At 52.2% G+C, this 21156-nt stretch overlaps 2 protein-coding genes across 2 annotated transcripts in view; one reads left to right on the plus strand and one right to left on the minus strand.

The window, feature by feature from the left end:
* LOC119105510 (dentin sialophosphoprotein) overlaps positions 1-4624 on the plus strand; it is a 44789-nt gene extending 40165 nt beyond the window's left edge. Inside the window, exon 8 of the mRNA XM_037228977.1 lies at positions 198-4624. Within this exon, the coding sequence (XP_037084872.1) occupies positions 198-3338 (3141 nt within the window). The 3' untranslated portion in view covers positions 3339-4624. The remainder of the gene's footprint in view (positions 1-197) is intronic.
* Positions 4625-5913: 1289 nt separating this feature from the next.
* Positions 5914-20693, minus strand: LOC119106765 (uncharacterized). Its single transcript, XM_037230168.1, has 6 exons — positions 20604-20693; positions 17305-17605; positions 16747-16872; positions 13497-13637; positions 7726-7883; positions 5914-6688 (listed from the first exon to the last, which is right to left on the minus strand). Exons 2-6 carry the CDS (start codon positions 17483-17485, stop codon positions 6602-6604), a joined length of 693 nt encoding a protein of 230 aa, XP_037086063.1. The 5' UTR covers positions 17486-17605; positions 20604-20693; the 3' UTR covers positions 5914-6601.
* Positions 20694-21156: the final 463 nt, after the last annotated feature.

Below are 21156 nucleotides of genomic sequence, written 5' to 3' on the forward strand. Positions count from 1 at the left end.
AATGGGTTTAAGTTGTCGAATTCCATTTCTTATCAAGACAAAAGCAAAGTTATTAATGGAACACTCGCGTGAAAATCCTCAGCTAATCCGACGTCATGAGTTTGGTGTCCCACGTGGCAAGCAGTCCACGTGTCCTCCCTGATCAGCGCCGTCAGAACCCCGTCCGCGACCATTTAACACGCTTTCGTTGCCGCCAGGCCGCCGACGCCGCCAAACTGAACCGGCTGGGTGTGAAGGTGCTGCCTGACGCGAGCGTCGCGGCGCCCTCCGGCAGTCAGGCTGACCCGGAGCGAGCCAGCCCGGCCACCGAGCGACACGCGGCGTCCATACCGGCCGTTTCCGCCGTATCGGTGGAGAGCGAGACGGCCGCCGGCGACGTCGAGCTGTCCGGCGCCGGCTCGTCTCGGTCCGGGGACGACTCGCCGCCGGCGGACGGCGACCAGAAAGGCGAGCGCTCCAAGTTCAAGATGGGCATCGCCGGCTTCGGCTTCAAGAAGCAGAAGGGAAAGGGTGACACGGGCGCACAGGCCAAGGTGGAGGCGCAGGTTCCGGCCGTTGATGTTGAGGGTTCGGCGAAGATTCCCGATGGGGACGAGCGCTCGAAGAAGGCGGGAATTTCAGGTATCAACATGAAGCTGCCCAAGTTTGGAGGAAGTAAGCCTGTTTTCGAGAATGAGAAGTATGTCAAGCGAAGTGAGGAGGAGGACGTCGAGATACCTCAGCCAGTGGCCACTGAAGTCGAAAAGCTGAGGTCGACAATGAACAACACGGCTAGAAAGCAGAGCGGGACATCTAGTGCGTCAGGCTCCGATGTGGATGCGATTGAGGTGGATAACAGCTCTCACACCGACAACACGGATAAGAAAGACTCTAGGTCCAAGTCGTGGGGCCTCAAGGGACTCAAGAAGGGCCTTGGACTTGGCAGGAAATCGGACAGCGATGAGAAGGATCGCAAGACCAGTTCCAGCTCTAGCTCCGGCGAGGAAAACAAGGAATCATTGCAGACTGAAATTCCACCAGAGATGCGTTTGGCGGCAGGCGTTGCCCAGGAGAGGAGGAACAGGAGGACGAGGAAAGACTCGGGAAGTTCCTCCAGCTCGGATGAAGAGAAACGGGTCGTGAACAAGCCTATTTCTCCGCAGCCAATCGAGGTTGAGGTGAAAGTCGCGGATAAGCCTTTGTCCTCGATGCTGGCCGATAGAGCCGAGGTAGAGGAGGACGTGCAAAAAGAAGTGCGCAAAGTGGAAACCGACGTAGAGAACGTCGAAATACCGCGCGCGGAAGTTAACAAAATCGAGGTGCTGAAGGAGGTCCTATCCATGACCCCCAACAAAGAAGTCAAGCGGAAACGGCCGGAGGTGGACATGGAAGACGCCGTCTCGGAGACCGTAGAGCGGAGCACGGTCCAGCGGTCCACAGCCGCGTCCGGCTCGGCCGACAGCCTGCCGCGCATCACCGGCGAGGTTACGGGGCTTGTGGAGGTCGGCGAGCGCAAGCGCAAGCCGGAGCCGGCGCGCGCGCCGCCGGCCGGGTCGTCCTCGTCGTCGTCCTCGTCATCGGACGAGAGAGAGGACGGCGCCGCTCAGCAGAAGCGCGCCAAGCGGCTGCGGAAGCGGCGCAGCGAGAGCGGCAGCTCGCCGGAGCGCGGCGCCAGCGGGCTCAGCTCGGACGAGGAGAAGGCGGGCCGGCTGGGCCGCGCGCCGCGCAGCAGCACAGAGGTCAGCGTCGACACCTCGTCGACGGAGCCTCTCAACACGAGCACGCCCGTCAAGCGGCCGGCCGGCGACGAGCGTGACCGCAAGTGCGCCTCGATGGGCGACCTGTACCGGCTCGGCCCAGCGGCGCCCGACTCGCCGCCTCTCGAGCGCGCCGTTTCGCTCGAGTTGCGCAATGCTGAGCCGGAGCGCGGGCTCAAGCGCGCCTCGGTGGCCGATGCAGAGGCGCTCAGCTGCCTGCAGGAGCCGCAGCTCGACCTGAGTCGCGTGGGCCGGCCCGAGGAGGAGCGCCCCCTGCAGAGCTCATCCGGCTCCGACGGCCGCACACAGATTGAGGTGGTGCCCGAGGCGGAGGAGCGGCGCGCGCCCCCCGCCGCCAGCGCCGGCCTGTCATCCACAGTCGTGATGCTGAATCAGTCAACCGAGGATGTGACGGTCATCTCGACCGAGGCGAGCGTGAGCGGCCAGTGGGTGACGGCCGAGGAGGGGGACACGATCTTGGCTGCGGCCGCCGGCGGCTCGCGCCGCTCGTCCGCCTCGTCCTCGACCTCCGACTCGTCCGAGCGGATGGAGATCGATGAGGGCACGCAGACATCGGCTGCCGGGCTCGACCTGGACTCGTCCGACGCCAACTACGTGTCCGTGTCCTCGGTGACAGTGGGAGACGATACGATGGTTCCGCCGCCTGGTGGCGAGCTGGTGCTACCATCTGTCGAGACCCGCTTCACCAGCTCGGCCATAATCGGCGGCGGCGAAAGTGTGACATACCTGACGCAGACCGAGGTCGGGGCACCCTCGAGTCTCGTGGAGGTTGTGTCGGGTGAGGTGCTGACAAGCGCCGACATGGATAGAGACGAGAACAACCACGACGACGGAAAGCGATCCAGGAATCGTTCCACATCCTCCTCCTCCTCTTCCTCTTCGTCAAGCTCCAGCGATGAGGGCGAGTCGTCGCGGCGAAGACGCACCTTCACCAACGAGTCGCTGGGCGAGTCGGCGTATGCATCCGCGCCGCAGGATTCGGGGTCCGTCGCCTCCGTCTGCGGCGGTCGCCGCAGACGCATCGGAAACGTCCCCGGACTCGGAGGCCCACCGGGCGCTTCTCCGCGGCGACAGCAAGACGCGCCTGCTGCAGACGGTGCTGGACGCGCACGAAATCAAGGTGACCCCGGTGCACAAGGACCGGCGCAACAGCGGCTCGGCCACGTCGCCGCTGAGCGTCGAGGTATCGAGTCTGATTGCGCCGCCGACGAGGCCGCGGCCGGCGCCGGCGGCCGCCAGCCCGTCCGGCCGGGAGGTGATCGAGATCAGCGAGGACGAGCTGGACGCTGTGATGCCGTCGCACCGCGACTACCTGCTGCGCCAGGCCGAGCGACTCTCGCAGTCGCCGCGCGCGCCGGCCGACGACGGCTGGCCGGCGGACGCCGACGCGACCGACGCGCCGCGGCCGGAGAACGGCGACGGCGTGGGGTGGAAGGGGCGGCCGCGCGCCGCCGAGCTGGCCGACGGTGCCGTCTCCACGACGCTGATCATCGGCGAGCCGCGGCTCTCTGGCTCGGTCACGGCCACCGTGATCGGAGGTGGGCCCGTATCACCGCCGCCGGCTCTCCAGCCGCTGTCTGAGTAGGCCGCCCGCGGTGATCGGTCGGTGGCCATCGACCGCGCCCCGGGGATGAGGCGCGGGGAGGTGCCCGGCCGGTCCCCCAACCGCGAGCTCAGGGGCGCTGGAACACGAGGTGCCGGTCTGCTGGCCACGGGAGACCTCCGGCGGTGCGGTGGAGGACCGCTGCGCCCACTTCAGGCAGAACTTCCGGCCCTTCGAGACGGGCCCCCGGGCGGGCCAGCGCCTTGCCCGGTCCCTCCAGCACGTGCGGACCGGGCGGTCGTGCCTCGCCGGTCGAGAGCGTCCTAGGTCTGCGGTCCACTGGAGCCGGGGTGACCAGCCTCCCCCGCCGATCACATGCTCACCACTAAGGTGCTCAATCGTAGCGGGCAGAATCATGCCGTGTCGCGTCCTCGGTGTGACACGACTTCACGGCGTGCGACTGTATGTTTTGGGGATGGGACGAAATTTGTGAAAAGTTTGTTGAATGAAGAATGCGAGGTGAATGCGCGTGAAATTGTTAACGGTAGTGATTGCATGCGCGCTGAGATGATTTCGCGAGGTACCAGATATTACACTCGAGTCTATCGTACTGTTTCTACGGCATACAGCGCATCATATTTTTAATTAGGGTATGCAAGCATGCATGCGTTTGATTGCGAAAATCAGGTACCGAACTGCGTGAATCAAACTATTTCGAATCACCAACATCCCGAATCCACTGACTTGCATCCAAAGTGCAAAGATTGGCGGGCCGGGAACATTGTATAAATATGCTGCGTACGTTATCACTTCGTGCGTAGCGGGTATGTAAGAGGCATCGGTGCATTGACACTTGCCTTTGGTCATGCAAGTAGTTATGCAGCGCATGTGCGAATGGTACTCGGATGGCGTGGATGCCTGTAGATTTAGACAATCGTTCGCTTTCGAGAACTGTGCCATGAACGGATTTCGTGTTATCCCTGCCTATTTGTCTGATTATCGGCGTCCCCTGTAAATTCGTCCGTGCTCTTTGTCTTCACATGGTGGAAAGTTACGTCCCACCGCACACCCATGATTTTAGTCATCGAAAAGTTATCTCGTGTGATTTTCAAATACCAATTGCTCAAGCTACTCGCAACATTCGTGCCTTGAACCATGGTTGTGTGTTACAGATGTCATGTGGTCTTCCGATGGTATTTCAGCAGGTTCGCATTCCACAGAGCGGTAGTATGCATAGGTACGGGCCGCTCAGTACCCGGTCGGCGTGCTTTGTGCTGCCCTGCAATGGTATGGGAAATAAAGCATCACGCACAACTGTCGCGAATCGTTCGTTTAAAAGGGAAGTGCACGTGCAGCGCTGGGAATGGTGGCAGACAGGTCTGATGGGAATGGATGATCGATGCCACCGCACTTCAGACACCCTGGATCGGAACGTGAAGGCGCAAACCGATCGAAGCTGGACTGAACAGTGCTAAACTGTTGCAATAATCCACGAAGGTCTCCAGAGCGGACAATGAAGTGGACGCTACGACGGCAAGATAGTTAATGGCGACTAAAAGTTTCAGCGAGGGCTAATCCTATCGGTATCGACTGTCGAGGCACGCCCCTCACTGACGGAAGGCTGGTCCGTCTAATTCAAACGGGCAGCCAACGGCGCCCTTGGGAAGTTTCGTAGCCATACAGTAGGCATCTCGGCACGCAAGTGCAGCTTGCACCAGTTCAGTCCTAGGTGAATGAAGCGTCTCAGGCATCTCGAGGAGGCGAGGAGGCGGTTGGGCCGAGGCTTCTAGAGGAAGCATGGCTCAGATTCGCGTCACTGGTCGCTGAGTGCCCTGCTACCCCCCCCCCCCCCCCACACACACAGACACACTCCGTGTGCGGGGTAGCGTCGTGTGCCCCCAGTCAGGACGCCACCGTCCAGGGCCAACCGTCCTGCGCCATACGCTGACCCGGCAACAGAATGACCCTGTTCGGTGGTGGTCGATCTTCAGCGCTGCGCACTGTTGACACGGTCTGCCTGCGGCCGCTCGCGAATAGCGATGGTGCGGCGTCGGACGTTCATTGGGTGCAGTTTACGCCGTATTGACCTGTGTAATAACAATCGCACTTGTTGCCGGCACTATGGATCGTCTGCACCGTCGGCAAATAGGACTGGTGAGCTATATGGTCTTTATGAGCCGATGAATGTAGACGCTCGGATATCAGGTGGTGTGGTGTGGCTTGCTCAGAATGGCAGGGGTCGTTTTGAGCTTGCGCTGGTTACGTGACAGCGCCACTGGGAGAAATCGCCTGTGATGACAAGCCGCCTCCTTCGAGAACTAGACCTGCACTACGAGTGTGCTCCAGAAATTTACCTACGCTGTCACTCAGGATCTACATGAAGCCAGAACAGCTCCTGGTGCATTGGTCTGAGTTGGCAGGGTTTTCCCCAAACTCACCCAAATTCAGCATGATTGTCACCTGATATTGTCAAATATTTAGATAGTTATACTATGTAATAGAAGACCATTACATTTGCTGTCTCAATGATTGCAATACAAGGCAGATCCCGTTGAGTGATACTGTTCATGCTCACTTTATAAACCACCCCTCCAAGACAAGGCGCACGTGATTAAAACAAAAGCAGGCGGGCTCCACTGATGTCCTGTCCGTTGCAAATAATTCACCCATGGCTTACGTTCTACTCCGCGCAAGAGTGCAATCTACTGCAGTTGCAGAACAGCAGTCTTTTTAATAACGCAGTCTACATGAAATTCGCAAGAAACTTGTCACATTGTTAGGGACTCCGTCATATGCATTTATTGTGGGTTACAGGCAATTGGGACAAAGAGGCCAACAGCTTATTTATAAGACACGTTGCCCTCAGACAGACAGGTGCTTTAAGGCATCATTTTGTGCTAAGTCTAAGCCAGGCAAGCGAGACCTCCGGTGCGCGGTGTAGCACCGTGCGGACCAGAGACTGTTACCGCTCTCATCACTATTTAGGCACAGCAAATGGAGTTACTGCTTTATGGAGACATCTAAATTATGCAGACATGCGTCGCCCTCTAGCAATGTCTAGAGTGGACAATGCCAAATGAAGGCCCGCTGGCTAAAGAAAAGTTGTTTTTTTCCAAATCTGCTCCTCTGTGTTCTTGTGCATGAGGATACCAACACCTCAAGCTTGTTGCCTTGATTATTCTATGAATGTGAACGTGGATGTGCTGTGGAATCGCAGACGAGTCTCAAAGAGAATCAGTGCTGGACGGCTCGCAACACGGATGGAGGTGCGTTCCATCTGGTGTCCGGCAGCTGGCCCTCCTCATCGTCTGCCCGTCGCAGAGGGTTGGCTCGTGCCCTTGTAGACGCTGATGTAGCCAAACTGTCGCTCCACGCGGAACCGTTGCACCTGAAGCACGTCACTGGAAGTGAGGCGTGATGAGGCGCTATTCGGCCCTCACTCCCCACGACGCGGGCTGCGTCGCGTCGCTTGAGCATGGCGGCGAGGTGCACCGGCCCGCCGAAGACAGTCTGGTGCTCGCGACAGACGACCGAGGTGACTGAGCCATCACACGTCACAGCGTTCTGAGGCTGAGCTCAAGTGCTCGTCCTCGCTCCTGTGCTCACACTCTTATCCGTATATTGTGTGCGTGGATGTGAGTGTGGCAGTGAATGTGGGTGTGAGTGTGGCAATGGGCGCGGCTGTAAGTGTGGCAGTGAGCGCGGGTGTGAGTGTGGCAGTGAGCGCGGGTGTGGGTGTGGCAGTGAGTGCGGATGTGAGTGTGGCAGTGGGCGCGGGTGTGAGTGTGACGGTGAGCGAGGGTGAAAGTTGTGGCAGTGGGCGAGTGCGCGCTGACGTGCGCCCATTGATTTTACTTTGACGGGTTGTTGCAAAGATACCCAAAATGCGTGCCATTTATGACCCGTACATGTAATATACTAATTCCAGGCTACTGGACTATGTCACGTTTATCTTTGCAGTTGTGAGGACTGTTAGTCTACTGATTTCGTTGCACCGGCTGACTTTAAAATATGTTCTAAATTTGACACTCGTTTGCTAGCATCCTTCCCGTCCGGTGTCAGCTGTTGGCACTCATTACTATCGCTATGACGGTCCCGTAGATCAAAATAACTTGCTATCACCGGGGCCTGTCCGGTGTTTTTCAATGAATACTACCTCATCAAGCCGTCGTGTTAAGTCATGCGTTAGTAGATGAAGACAGCGAAGATGTCTTTAGTCATGAATTGGAATGAATTCCAAAAAAATATGGCCACCACCTCACAACGTCCATTGATGAAATACAGCTGAGAGTTTCGTGGCATCTCCCACATTATCTGATCTTCTGATAATCGGCGTCACGTGATTCGAACTCGAGAAACAGCACCCGCTGAGGTCAACACTGTTGCCGAGTGTCATGCAGCTCTAGCTCGGGATGGTTCTCTCACCAGATGTCGGATCATGCACCAGGAGTCGCCTGTGGTGAACACATTGATGATCACGATGTACATGAACACATCGAGGTCGGCCGGGCCCTCGCGGACGTAGAAGCTGGCGCTCTGTGCTGCCACGTCCGACCCGAAGTCCACCATCAGACCGCGCGCTCCTGGAGGCAAGGGCGTACAGCCTCGCGGCCTGCTGGTGCGGAGGGAACGGCGCTGACCAGGCGTCCGACTCTGTCTGCTGAGCGTGCAGTCTGCCGTTGGTCTGTCTGCTGAGCGTCCACTCTGCCGTTAGTCTGTCTGCTGGGCGTCCAGTCTGCCGTTAGTTTGTGAGTAATATGATCCAGCGATCCGCGCAGACACGGTGACACGGCCACCCTCACGGCTCGTCTATCACGTAAATAGACGCGGTCAAAGGCTTGGTCAGGATCGCTCAGAGTCCCCGCGCTAAGCCTGGCGCGTTAGTGCTGTTGCCCTTTTGGGCTGCCCTCCTGGTTCAGTGTGGTCCTTGCCGTTTGTGTCAGTTCACCCACGCGTGAAGCCAGCGGAACTTCACGGCCTGCACATGCGCCACTCGAGCTCCCTCCCACGCAGCGCTGTGAAAACCCGTCTGATGCTGCTGTGCGTGTATGTGCAGGCGGGATGGAATCACGTGGAGCGCTGCACAGGCTGCTGTGGCCATGCAAGGAGGTGTATGACCACGTGGAGACCCTGGTCTGTCACTGATTCCCCCAACCAACCTCGGCGCCTGTGCCGTCCCGCCGGCATGAATGATAGAGCGATGTCGTTATAAAGCTAAACGGGCTTTTCAATTGTCCACACATCAACCATTAGGCATCGCGAGGTGTCTGGTGAGCTGAGCTGCATAACAAAAGACATGGAATCCATCATACCGCTCACAATATCGGCGTAAAAATGCAACTTTATGCGACAACAATTTCACTGAAGAGGCAAACCATTAGCCATTAGTTTTCACCCGATAATTCTACACATAGATTTGGAGGAAAAACCATTCGCTTCGTTTTGCATGCCCCATGCATAGCTGCGCCGTACCCAATAGTCACAGTTATATCTGACGAAAAAAAAAATGTTTGACTTGTTGACCACGCTCTCAAATTTCTCCGTGATTTTCCAGGCACGAGCGATTATTTTCGATGACTTCTCAAGTAGTGTCGAACGAGTGCCTGCCCGCGGAAGGCGGCCTATGAATTGTCCTGGCGGTGCGTGTTGTTGCACCGATACGCATCTGCCAGGAACTGTTAAACTTAACGGCCATCAGGGACCTACGTCACTCCGTGCTGCAAGAAGAAGGTATCGTCAGTTTCAAATGAGGCAACGTTATTTTTATGACATGAATTCTAAAATAAGTGTCCCATCTTTGGGGCATATTTCAAAACCATACTTTGCTGAGTCCCCAAGACCAGCTGCGGTTGATAATAGCACCAACTAGTGCTAACGCAGAATCGTCAATATGTAATGAGATTTACTTTAATTATTGCGAAGTCCGAGTTACGCTGCCAACGTTTTTGCCCCGCATTACACTCTTTCCTTTCTTGGTAGCCCCACCTAGTAGCGCTAGTCCGCAACAATACTGCAATTGTCACGACTGCCATCGTCATGACGACGGCAGAATCAACAAAGGCCGTTATCAGCAGTTACCAGCGGACTAGAGTTAACGCGTATGAGCTGTTTTAACCCGCACTCTGTGGGCATGCGGGCTTCAAAGTGGTATCTAAACTAAAATCGGCACCTAAACTCGTATAAATGGCGTCAGTACAAGTGAAAGTTTGTGATTGGTACAGCTGGCGACAAAAGTCTGTTTATAAGAAGCGCCTTGGATGGGGTTTAAACCAGAACTTCACCTCAGACCTTGTGATACACTGTTCCCAAAGCCAAAATGAGTTTCTAAAAGAGCCTCTGTGATTAACGCCACTAGGGAGAAGTCAAAGCCATAGTGTGAGGTTTCGTTGAATTGGTGTGTTAATAGGGTCGCGTGTGTACACCTGTTTCCTTAGATAATATTTCAAGCTTCCGTACCATTTATTACAACAACAAAAAACATTTTGACGAATCAGGGAATGCAAGCACAACAGAGTACACACGTTGGAAAGAGCAAGGCAAGTGAAAATTATTGTTTTCATGGCGGGGAGCAGGGAGTTCGACGAGCTCCCTCCTCCCCCTCCCCCTCCGCCGGAGCTTCTACTTCAAATTGAGACTCTTAGCTACTCTGAGGGAAGTGGAGAAAATTGGCATCACCGATCAAGTCGTAAGCGTCTGATCTAACAATCAGTGAAAAGTACAAAAAGGTGGCATACTCCCTAAAATAAATGTTCCCATGCGGTAGTCAGGACGTGACATGGATCTGTGACATTCCATACCGATGTGACGAACGATGAGAGCCCGTGAAAGGCATTTCCTGGGATCGGGTCGGGTTGCGTCGCTTACTCAAAGACGGTCTCCTCACGTTGCGCGAAAATTCTGCAAGCCACTTCCGGCTCGTTGATAATAAGGACATACCGAGAACTCAAACGTAAAACGGCAATGCCGAGATCCCAAACCACAAGACGGCTGTTTTGTGAAACACTGAGGGGAAGAAGAGCAGCACTCATCCACTGGTACGTGATCCAATGGGACAAAGGGCCAGTGTCCTAAAATTGTCAACTTTGGGTGTAAAGCAGCACCCCATGAGGAGGAGTTTTTCACTTTTTCCCGGTGTTTTAGTTGAATTTTTACTCCTCTACCTCATATTATATGTGCACTTATCCCTCTTACCTGATATCTAACCACACATACCTAACCCATATTTCCCTTTCAGAGGTTATAAGATGTCATTCAAAACCAAGCTCACTTAAAACCATTCAGTATAAACAAGGCCCGAGAGGACCTGGACACCTATGGCTATATCCTGCCTTTCCTACACCTGAATCATGCCTATGTACTCACGGGGCGAGGGCACCAGATACCTCCAAGCCCGAAAGCCTCAGCGACTCCAGCCGCTTGCATGCATCAAGTTTGCTTTGTTTACAACATACATCACAATTTACATGTGTGTGCCAAATGCAGGGTTTTCACGTATCCCCAATATTTTTTTAGCTGCACTTAGCAAATACCCCGCCAGCAGAGCAAAGCCTGGGACAAACACCAGTAAAGCCTGGTAGACAATCTTACTCCACGTATTTTTTAGCCCAAAGAAACTTGACCACTTAACTGAACCACTCCCAAATTTAAGAGTGGAAAATTCACGAAATGCCTTCTAAATGAAGTCTAAAAGCTAAATATAGTCATTTAGGCTCACATGCTCACAGACTGAAAGCCGAATGACTTTATTACAAAATTTGTCCAAAAATTATGATCATTTACGTTTATCCAATTACGTTTTTTCTTAGCTTCCTACGAATGTGACGCAACTTCATCTTTTCTTCATTTTCGGATTATGTTTAAAGACACTTTATATGGCTTACTACTTTGATCAATTTCTCTGCAAACTATGTCAACTGCGAACTAGCACGTATTTTTATATAAATTAGATTCGTTTATCAGCCACCCAAACATGTTTGATATGCGGCCAAGAGTGGACAGTTCATAGGGAATGAAGGGGACAAACAGAAGCGCGAAACGTATTTCGATCGTCATTTTGCCCTGTCAAACCCCTAGACAGCCTTTTTTGGTTCATGGCGGAGGTTAATAGCGATAAATCTAAGCCATACCAGTTTCACTACCTCGCAACGTTACCTTATCCTGCCGTACATGGCTTTGGGAGAGACCTGGCGCAGCTAATACAGAAGTGTTTGGAAGCGAAATTCTACCCTTCGGGCTGTTTTCTTATGCAGACCCCTCCTACTTATTTCGCATTTTAATCTTGTATATTGCTGGCATGGCTGCTATTCATATGTTGTGGTTGGGCTGAATTACCCTATCTGTCGGCAAACCATGCGAAAGATGCTGACTTTGTAGGGGAGAGGGGGGGGGGGGAGGAGCAGAAAGAAACTTACCCCTAAAGAGCCATTAAGTTTCTCCTGCCGAGCAACTAATTGCTAACCTTACCTACTTTCAACACATGATTTGTAACTGGTTTTAGACATTTTCTGTTTTAACCCATTGAGCCTTTTTCATAAGACACATTGTGATGCCACAAGACATATGATTAGACTATGCTGTTCTATACTCATGATTATTTGCCGTAAATTGTAGAAGTTGTCCCTCATGTCTGCTTTAACAAGATGTTGCCCGTGGTTGCCATGGTTTGCTGACTGACAAATGACTGTACTGTAGACATGCACTAGCTGTTTAACACAGGAATACTCTAAGCTGCATAGCAATTGCATTATGAAGTAGATATCTGTTCTTAGCAAAAGTCAGACCTACCACTTAAAATGTGAAGCCAACATCTCGATACTTAGTCGCTACACATGAATAACTAAACCTAAATGGATGCCTTCGTTGCAGCTGAAAAGGCAAGCAGCAAAACTAGTTGTGTGGCCATCTGTAAGTTCCGTTATGTTTGGAGAAGAGAGGTTGTTTTATTGAGCATACCCACTATTGCCCTTGACAGAGGCCAACCATGACAATCGGAATAAGTTGTTCAAGGTGATTTGAGAGGTTTTGATTGGTGTGTAGTCAACCTTGTCTGGTGTCAGCAAGCTGACACAAATGAATTGAGCCAAAACACAAGTTGAGTAAACCGGTCAAAAATAAGCTTTGTCATGTTTTGTCACAACTGCTGCTGTCAAGAAAAAGGTGAGCTGACCTGAGATGATGTTTAACACACGGGCTACTCTAAAGTAGGTTAGGTTGGTAATTGCATACTAAGTGGCACTAGGAATTTTGCAAGTATCAGTGATTCACAAATGCTACTGCGATACAAGTAAGTTAAACAGGATGAAATGATGTAAGGCTTCTTGTGGTTAGGCTTAATAACTTAACTTTAATGGAAGTAAGCATTGGCATTTTGCAAGGAGCAGCGACATAATATTTGTATTTCCCGACCCCATCTTAACAGAAGCCAGCAGTATGTATGTTGCGTTTGATTTGTTGATGTATTGGTGTCCAGGAGCCTAAGGCTGTTTTTGTTTGAATGCTTTATAGTTGCTGATTTGTTGTCTTTGTTGTTGAATTCCTTTGCTTTGTTCTATGATACAAAATCCTGTGGAAGGGGAGTGAAAAGTGCAGCGTCAAATCATTGGTGTTACATAGTTTTTTATCTTCATCACACTTTTCTGAAATTACTATTCTTTATGGTATTGTTTCATTGTCATGACCTATTATCTTAAAATACAATAACACTTTTGTCATGTCTATGTTATTATATCCATGCGAATTTGAAATGTATGTCTTTGTTTGCTGGAGTGTCTCTCACTGACTCATAAGTTCAAACTTCTGTGAATTGAATTTTCACTCCTGTACAATCTTTTTGCGGTGAAATTTTTCACTCCCACCCTAGGTCAAAAACGATTCTAGGGCAGCCCTGCCTGCCCCATTCCGTGCTGCCCCGAGCAGCCGACATGGCAGCCCAGCTGGCTCAGAGCACGCAGCCCCGCTGCCCCGCGCCAGCCGACATGGCAGCCCAGCTGGCTCAGAGCACGCAGCCCCGCTGCCCCGAGCAGCCGACATGGCAGCCCAGCTGGCTCAGAGCACGCAGCCCCGCTGCCCCGCGCCAGCCGACATGGCAGCCCAGCTGGCTCAGAGCACGCAGCCCCGCTGCCCCGCGCCAGCCGACATGGCAGCCCAGCTGGCTCAGAGCACGCAGCCCCGCTGCCGCGCGCCAGCCGCCCTCTCACCGGTCCACGACTTCCAGTGCTGCACCAGCTCCCGGTCCGGCTCCGTCTGCATCGACTTGAACGCCATCAGGATGCAGGCCGTGTCGGCGACGTTCGGGTCCGCCTCCTCGAACTCGAACCGGTGCACCTGCCGGTACAGACCTGAAGCGGCGCCCGTCCATGAGCGCCACCTGAAGCAGTGGGCGCGCCGTCCTGCCAGCAGCTGGTCATGGGCTGACCCCATGTTGAGGTCGGCCGTCCATAAATGGGTAGGCAAGGCTTTCCTCACTGTTGTGCATTATCACCTATGCAAAAAGAATGTTGTGTTGCATTTCAACGCAACCCATTACATTACATTGAAGCCATTACATTGTATTGTCACTATGAGTTGAAGCTCTTTCGGTGAGTTAAAGACCTTTAGTTTGCAAGGAGGTACTGGTTAAATGACGCTTTAATGTGAAATAGCGATTGTATTGACGGTACTCAATATTTTGAGCTGTGCTCATTCTTAAAGCGATTTCAATTAATTAACAATCGGGAAATAACTAATATACAGATAAGCGAGCATACGAGCAAAGGGTAACTCTATATCGGCTGTTTAGTTCAATGGCTTCTTGAGGATGAGCACAGCTCCAGATATTGAGATTACTGTCAACATGATTATTATTCAGCATTACAAAACGTCGCTTGACCAGTGTCTTCTGGTATATTGCAGGTCGTTAAACCAACATAAGAATTTTTGACTTATAATGCCGATAAACTAGGATCTAAGTGCCTTTCTTCCTTATATCAATTACGTTACATTGGATTGCAATGCAATCCGTTACACTGCATTACACTACAATCTATTGCATTGCATTTTAAAGACACAGCCCGAAAGCAAGCATGAAACATGAACGGTAAATTAATGGTAGCAATAATAATAAAAGCAAGTATGGATGGTGCAGCACTTTAAACACCTATATCTGTCCGCGAGATGGCATGACCTACCAAAATGCTGCGACTTGTATAGATCTTGAAAAATGAACACATCATTATCGCCAATAACAACACGAACAAACGTCAGTAAAACATAAATGACTCCATTGTTTTACTTTGACCTGCCCATCTGTAAAGTACACCAAATGTATCAGGTGTTATATCTAAAGGCGTGACATCATTATCACTGGAGGACGGCACCGACATACGGTGTTATTACAAATGATCGCAGAGCGAACACGACGTTGGCACGGCGTGATGTCAAACGACTCATGTAGCCCGCGAACATGCGATAGCGTACCGAGGGATTAGTTGGTAAACCGTTCCCGAACAAACTCTTGTAAGGCTCATTCGTTCGCGTCAAATGCTACCTGAGGAGCAGCGTAGGCCAATGGAGTCCAGTTAAATGACTGACATGGACATAAACAGTATATATATATATATATATATATATATATATATATATATATATATTATATATCTGTGTGTGTGTGTGTGTGTGTGTGTGTGTGTGTGTGTGTGTGTGTGTGTGTGTGTAGTGTGTGTGTGTGTGTGTGGTGTGTGTGGTGTGTGTGGTGTGTGTGTGTGTGTGCGTGTGTGTGTGCATGTGCATATTTACGAAATGCAAGGCGGCTGCATAAGCCGTCCATACTGTTCGAATGAAATTATTTTAAAAAATTATGGCACGATCAATGTCATTTAAGCAATGGCTACAACAATCTACGTCGGGGCAAAATATTGCACCGTCAATATGATGAAAGAGTCGACAACGTGGATAAAGGGACCTGACCCCAGACTAATGCATTTGTTCCTTTATTAATGCATCCGTGAGAGCTGCACGGGGCGCGGCGGGACGTTTCGCGCCGATCGATGGCACGGAGGCGTGTCGCTGGCACGCCACCCAGCCTCTGCCCCGCCCCGGGTACGGAGAATGAGCCGGTGGAATCCGGTCTCCACATGAACTCCGCGGTGCAGCGCCACCACTATGGTACGGGTCAGAAGGGGGGGGGGGGGGGGGAGGGCGAAACAAAACAAGGCAGCCGCAAGGGGCACAATATAGGGCGTCCGGTAGAAATCGTGCCGCGAAGAGCAGCTACGACGTCAGAGCTAACGCAGGTAGATCTATCCAGTTTTTATTAAAACGTAAGAAGCATACGGAAGGTACACTACGTGCTGTGTATTTCAACGTGCGCCACCCGGGTGACCGGCACACGCGAAGTCGTCGGCCAAGCTATCGCCGGCATCTACTCCTTTGCAGGTGCACAGACCATGATAATGTGCTGTAGGAGGTCCTCCATATCCTGTACTTTTGCCTGTGGACCAGGCCTTTCACTTAACATCACAGGAAAAACAAGTACCGTCTGATCAGGCGGCTTCGGCAGCCACACTGTCGGTCTTCTCTTCCGGCCCACTTTACAGAAAACCTTGAATCCTTGGAATTATACGCTCCTTTTGAAAAATCCGACATCGCTCCGCCTTGTTACTACAAATTTCTCCAACGAAACCTCGAAGCCCGAAAGTTCGGCGAATGTCCACGCACGTCTCTCAAAGCAGTGCTGCTTTTAAAGATGTACGGCCGACCACTCGATCGCAGAGTATAGCGCACAACACATTGAGCTTGGGGCTGCGGTGCTATTATGGGACGCTCCTGGCTCCAAGTTTTACGGCTATGCCTGCTCACCTTGCCGCCCACGGGAAAGTGAATTTGTTTGGGTGCGTCACCTGGCTCAGGAATCCGTGGTCGGTTTTCAGTTTTAACGGAATGAATTGGCAAACACTTTTCTCAGCAATCCGTCACCTGATATGAACATTTAAGTCACCGGAATACGGCCTCAGTTTAGTTCCTTCTTTAGGATATTGTGCAAAGCAGGGCACGCCCAGCTCTCCGTTCTCATTATTTGTTGTCGTTTTTTTGGACAAGAGGTTTTTCTGGCTTTTTCAGCATGCGACTTTGTTTTTTTCTGTCAGTACGGCTTCATTTCTCCTTTTTACCGGGCCCGTTGATCGTAGCTTTTGATCCCGCCAAATAATTTGCTGGCGACTGGTGGCACCTGGCCAAATTTACGACAAAATATTCCCTGAACAGGAGAAGCGGAAAACAGTCCCTGAAGCGGGAGATTCGTAATGACATCGTCGAGAGGAGCATTGCAATCGTTGCGCGTTAATTATTTTCGGCATGGCGAGGACTAAGGGCAACTTCTTAGCAGCCGAACTGTACGAAAGTACAGTTCACGTGTCAGTTTTTGCTCTTATTTCGGTCACGACTTGACTAATAAGCCGCGCTGCCGCTTACCCTGCCGTGTTAGAGTCGACGGAGTAATGAAATTCTTCGCCAAAAATGGCGTCTGGTCTGGCCGCGTGCCAAGGATTTGGCGCAGCGCCGACTGACTTTCTTCCAGATGGAACACGGGAAACTGTCCTGGAACACGTGCACACATGCTGTCGTCTACCCATGTTTCTACTCATGAGCTGAAGCGCTGGCGTGAGCCCCCTTCCCGGCAGCGTTAGACATGGTACACCGTGGACGCGGAAGGCCGCCGTTCAAACGAACCAGGAGAGACTACACACAGCGTGACGGCAGGCGCGAACAAAGCTAACCGCATCGGTGCACCTGGGCGCACAGGTGATGGCCCGGATGAATCAGACCACCACAGGGTAGCATTCCCCTCGCTTTTGTGCCATGTGTATGACACAGCAGTTCCCACCACTGGCGGAGCCAACAGGAATGGCGGCCCTCCCTGAGACCCGCGTGATCAGCGGGATCGGCGTGAAATCAGCGTGATGCGTTCTAAATGAGCTCCCTCTCCCCTCCCCTTCTAAAAAACCTGGCTGCAAGTGTCCTGGTCCTCACCTCCTCTGCGGAACATGTCGTTGGTTTCGTTCGTGACGAACAGCGTGCCGCTCCTGTCAAATTTGCCTGTCCTCTTCACGCGGCTTAGTAGCTGCTGATTGTCCTCATCGCTGCCGTCGTTGGGCGGGACGAAAAAGGTGAAACATGCTGGGGGCATATCGGTGTTGGTGGCCATCCCCATGCCCCTGACCCTTTCAGGGGGGAGAAGAGTGTGACCAAATTGAGGGCAATCGCTGGGAAGATGCCGACTTGACGAGGATGACGACTGGAGCGGAGAAAACGATTCTGACGGAGGAGAAGTCTGGAACGGAGGAGATAATTCTGACGGCCGTGACGTCTCCCAGAGCCAGACAGATAAAGGCGCTGGCTCAGTCAGGCAGACGGTCATTTACACATCGATGCGTCCGTTAGGACAGCCACATGGTATCAATGCGTCCCACAAGACAGCAACATCATAGTAATACGTCAGACAACACAGTCACACAATATCGATGCGTCCGACAAGACAGCCACATCACATAAATGCGCCCGACAGTACAGTCACATCATATCAATTCGTCAGGCAAGACAGTCACATCATATTAATGCGTTAAACAAGACAGTCACATCCTATCAATGTGTCAAACAAGACAGTCACATCATAGCATTGCATCAGACAGAACAGTGCCATTATATCAATGCACCCGACAAGATGGACGCATCGTTTCATTTAGTCAGGCAGTGATGAATCCGCAATGAATTCAAGCTCCAGGGACAACGCGGTATTGTGCACGGGCACGGGCTGAGTCTATTAATCATGGGCATATATGTTATTCAACCACTGGCTTCAGCTGCGATTCGGGCAAACGGCCGATCCAACAGCAGACAGAGGTGGCACCGCTCCGCTGCTCACCGCGGACCGATGGCTTGAGTCTATGCTCTTCACAAAAATAGTTTCGAGAGATACGCGTCCAAAAGACACACTGTCCCCACAGCATGAAGAAATAATTCGCCTAACCCTCTGCCAGAGGACCATAGGGCTTCGTACAAGGTATTATCATATTTGACACATCATCAAATGTGACATAGTATCACATCTAACACAGTCACACCTGACACAGGATCACACCAAGGATAGGATAATACCTGGCATTGACCATCACGCCTAGTATAGTATCACACTTGGAGCAGTGACATGCCCAATACAGTATCGCGCCCGACACAGTGCCACGCCTAACATAACGTCACACCTGACACAATGTCATGTCTAACATGGCATAACACCTGACACAGGAAGGACACCACACAGAGTATCACAACCGGCACAGCCTCACGCATAGCCCAGTATCACACCTGACACAGTGACACACTTAACACAGCGTCACACCTGGTACAGAACCACACCAAGCACAACAAGACATCTGACACAGTTATCACAACTAGCATAATATCACACCTGACACAATATCACACCACGCACAGCATCACGAGCGCCACAGCCTCATGCATAGCACAGTGCCACACCGGACGCAGTGTCACAGTTGGCATAGGATCAGCCTGACACAAGTCACGCTTAAAACGGTATATCAACTGGCACAGCATCACATCTGACACAGCATCACACCTGACACGGTATCACGACTTGCACAGCACCACGGCAGAATCAACATCACGCCTAGCACAGTATCAAACCTGACACCGTATCAAGCCTTAATACGTTATCACACCTGACACGGCACCACACCTAACATAGTATCATACCTAAGACAGTATCACACTTGACTCGGCCTCAAACCTGATTGGTATCACACCGAACAAAGTATCAGACTGATGCAGTGTGACAGTTGACACAGCATCAGTCTGGCACAGCGTCACGCTTATTACGGTACCTCACCACGCACAGCATCACGGCTGATACATCATGCCCTCTAATACAGTATCAAACCTGCCAGAGTATCAACATGCGCTCGAGCGAGGTCAGTTTGACCCACCTCCCGAGGTTTTCCGGAATTTTTCCGGACGGCGCGGCGTGGTCGCGTCAAATTTTGCACAGCTGTAGGCAATTGAATAGCAAACCGTTGGGATCAAAATGTACGTGTATCTTCTAAGGTCGCTGACCTACGGTAGGTCAAAGTTAGACAATGGGCTCAGCGAAGATAGTTTCTAGGGAATCGTTCAATCTGACGCGACAACGGAATGTTAGAGGAAGCCTGAGGTAGTTACATACACACAGAGTTTTCACATAGTTTTCACATTTCTGGGATAGCCTCTCGGCAACATAACAATTGAATCAACAAATTCCATTGCTCCAGGGTCAAGTATGAAGGTAAATCAAGGTCAAAACCAACCTGTTCAATTTCTCTGGAGCTCGCTGAATGGAATGGTGTCTGGGGGTCATTACAACTTGTTGAGAATAGGAGCCGCATTATAAACCTTCCATAAACTTCTTAAAGGCCAGAATAGGTCACTGACCTAAAATGGCTCAGGGTAGCACTTTGTCTTTGGGAATTTACTGTCTAGCGTCATCCTTGACGCTTATTCAAATGCAAAAAGCAAGGCAATTCGGTGAGATGTTGGTCACCACGACCTTCGAAAGGTGAAACAATGTCATTGACCTTAACGGTATCTTGACGGGCATCTTAGAACAGCATCTTAATCGCAATGGTTGCATGAAAATGTCTCGGGGCACTTCGAATATCAATATGTAGTCTGATTTTTAAAACTTCATTTGACCCGAGGGTCATGACCTATTCACCTCGAATTTTGACATGGTGAGCTTACGCACAGGTCAACACCCCTGTGAATTTGATATCTCTAGTTCTCTCAGTTTTGAGATCTCAGGGGGTCAAATTGGCTGGCGGCCTTAGCGGAGGGTATTCAATTGGCAACCCGAGCGCGTGTTTTAGGCCCTAATACGTTATCACAACTGACACAGTGACACACCTGGCACAGTATCACACATGACCCAGAACCACACCTAATACAGTATCACACCCAGCACAATATCACACCCGGTACAGTATCACGCATGACATAGTATCATGCATGACATATTACCACACCTTATACAATATCACACCTGGCACATAGTTGCTCCTAACGGAATTTAAACCTGACACAGAACCACACCTCGCACAGCACCATACCTGACACAATATCACACCTAAAACAGAATTGTCCCTAACACAATGTCACACCTGACGCAGAACCACGCCTAGCACAGTATGACACCTGATTCAATGTCACATCTGACACAGTGCGACACCAGGCACAGTATAGCGCCTGACACAGTACAATAACGCTGTGTGACTATCACGTACCACCAGCTGACGGCGGGCAGGGCGCTCGGCACGGTTCACTCTGGCCGCGTGTTGTCACCGCGCCCCCGTGCAAGCGTGCGCCGCGGGGCGACTGCCACCGACTGAACACCTGTAGACGCTGCGGCGGGCGCCGGCCTCGATGGAACTTGACGACGGGCGCCGACTCTGCGGCTGGGACGACTCGGGTCAACGAGACGACTCGCACGGGGTGACGACTCGGGTCGAGGAGACGACTCGGACGGGGTGACGACTCGGGTCGGGGAGACGACTCGGACGGGGTGACGACTCGGGTCGAGGAGACGACTCGGACGGGGTGACGACTCGGGTCGAGGAGACGACTCGGACGGGGTGACGACTCGGGTCAAGGAGACGACTCGCACGGGGTGACGACTCGGGTCGAGGAGACGACTCGGACGGGGTGACGACTCGGGTCGAGGAGACGACTCGGACGGGGTGACGACTCGGACGAGGGGTGAAGCGCCGAGGGGCCAGACAGACGGCTTGGCAGACGGTGGCGACTCAGCTGACAGACGGCGGCGACTCAGCTGGCAGA

Source organism: Pollicipes pollicipes, unplaced genomic scaffold (genome assembly GCF_011947565.3).
Source record: "Pollicipes pollicipes isolate AB1234 unplaced genomic scaffold, Ppol_2.1 Scaffold_2555;HRSCAF=2994_pilon_pilon_pilon, whole genome shotgun sequence".
NCBI classification, from domain to species: domain Eukaryota; kingdom Metazoa; phylum Arthropoda; class Thecostraca; order Pollicipedomorpha; family Pollicipedidae; genus Pollicipes; species Pollicipes pollicipes.

Coding starts and splice junctions, on each gene's coding strand:
- LOC119106765 (XM_037230168.1), bottom strand. CDS start 17,485: ATGGGGATGGCCACCAACACCGATATGCCCCCAGCATGTTTCACCTTT. Junction 16,873..17,304: donor CGACATGTTCCGCAGAGGAG/GTGAGGACCAGG, acceptor CACGTGTTCCAG/GACAGTTTCCCGTGTTCCAT. Junction 13,638..16,746: donor GTCGACTCTAACACGGCAGG/GTAAGCGGCAGC, acceptor GCGCCGCTTCAG/GTCTGTACCGGCAGGTGCAC.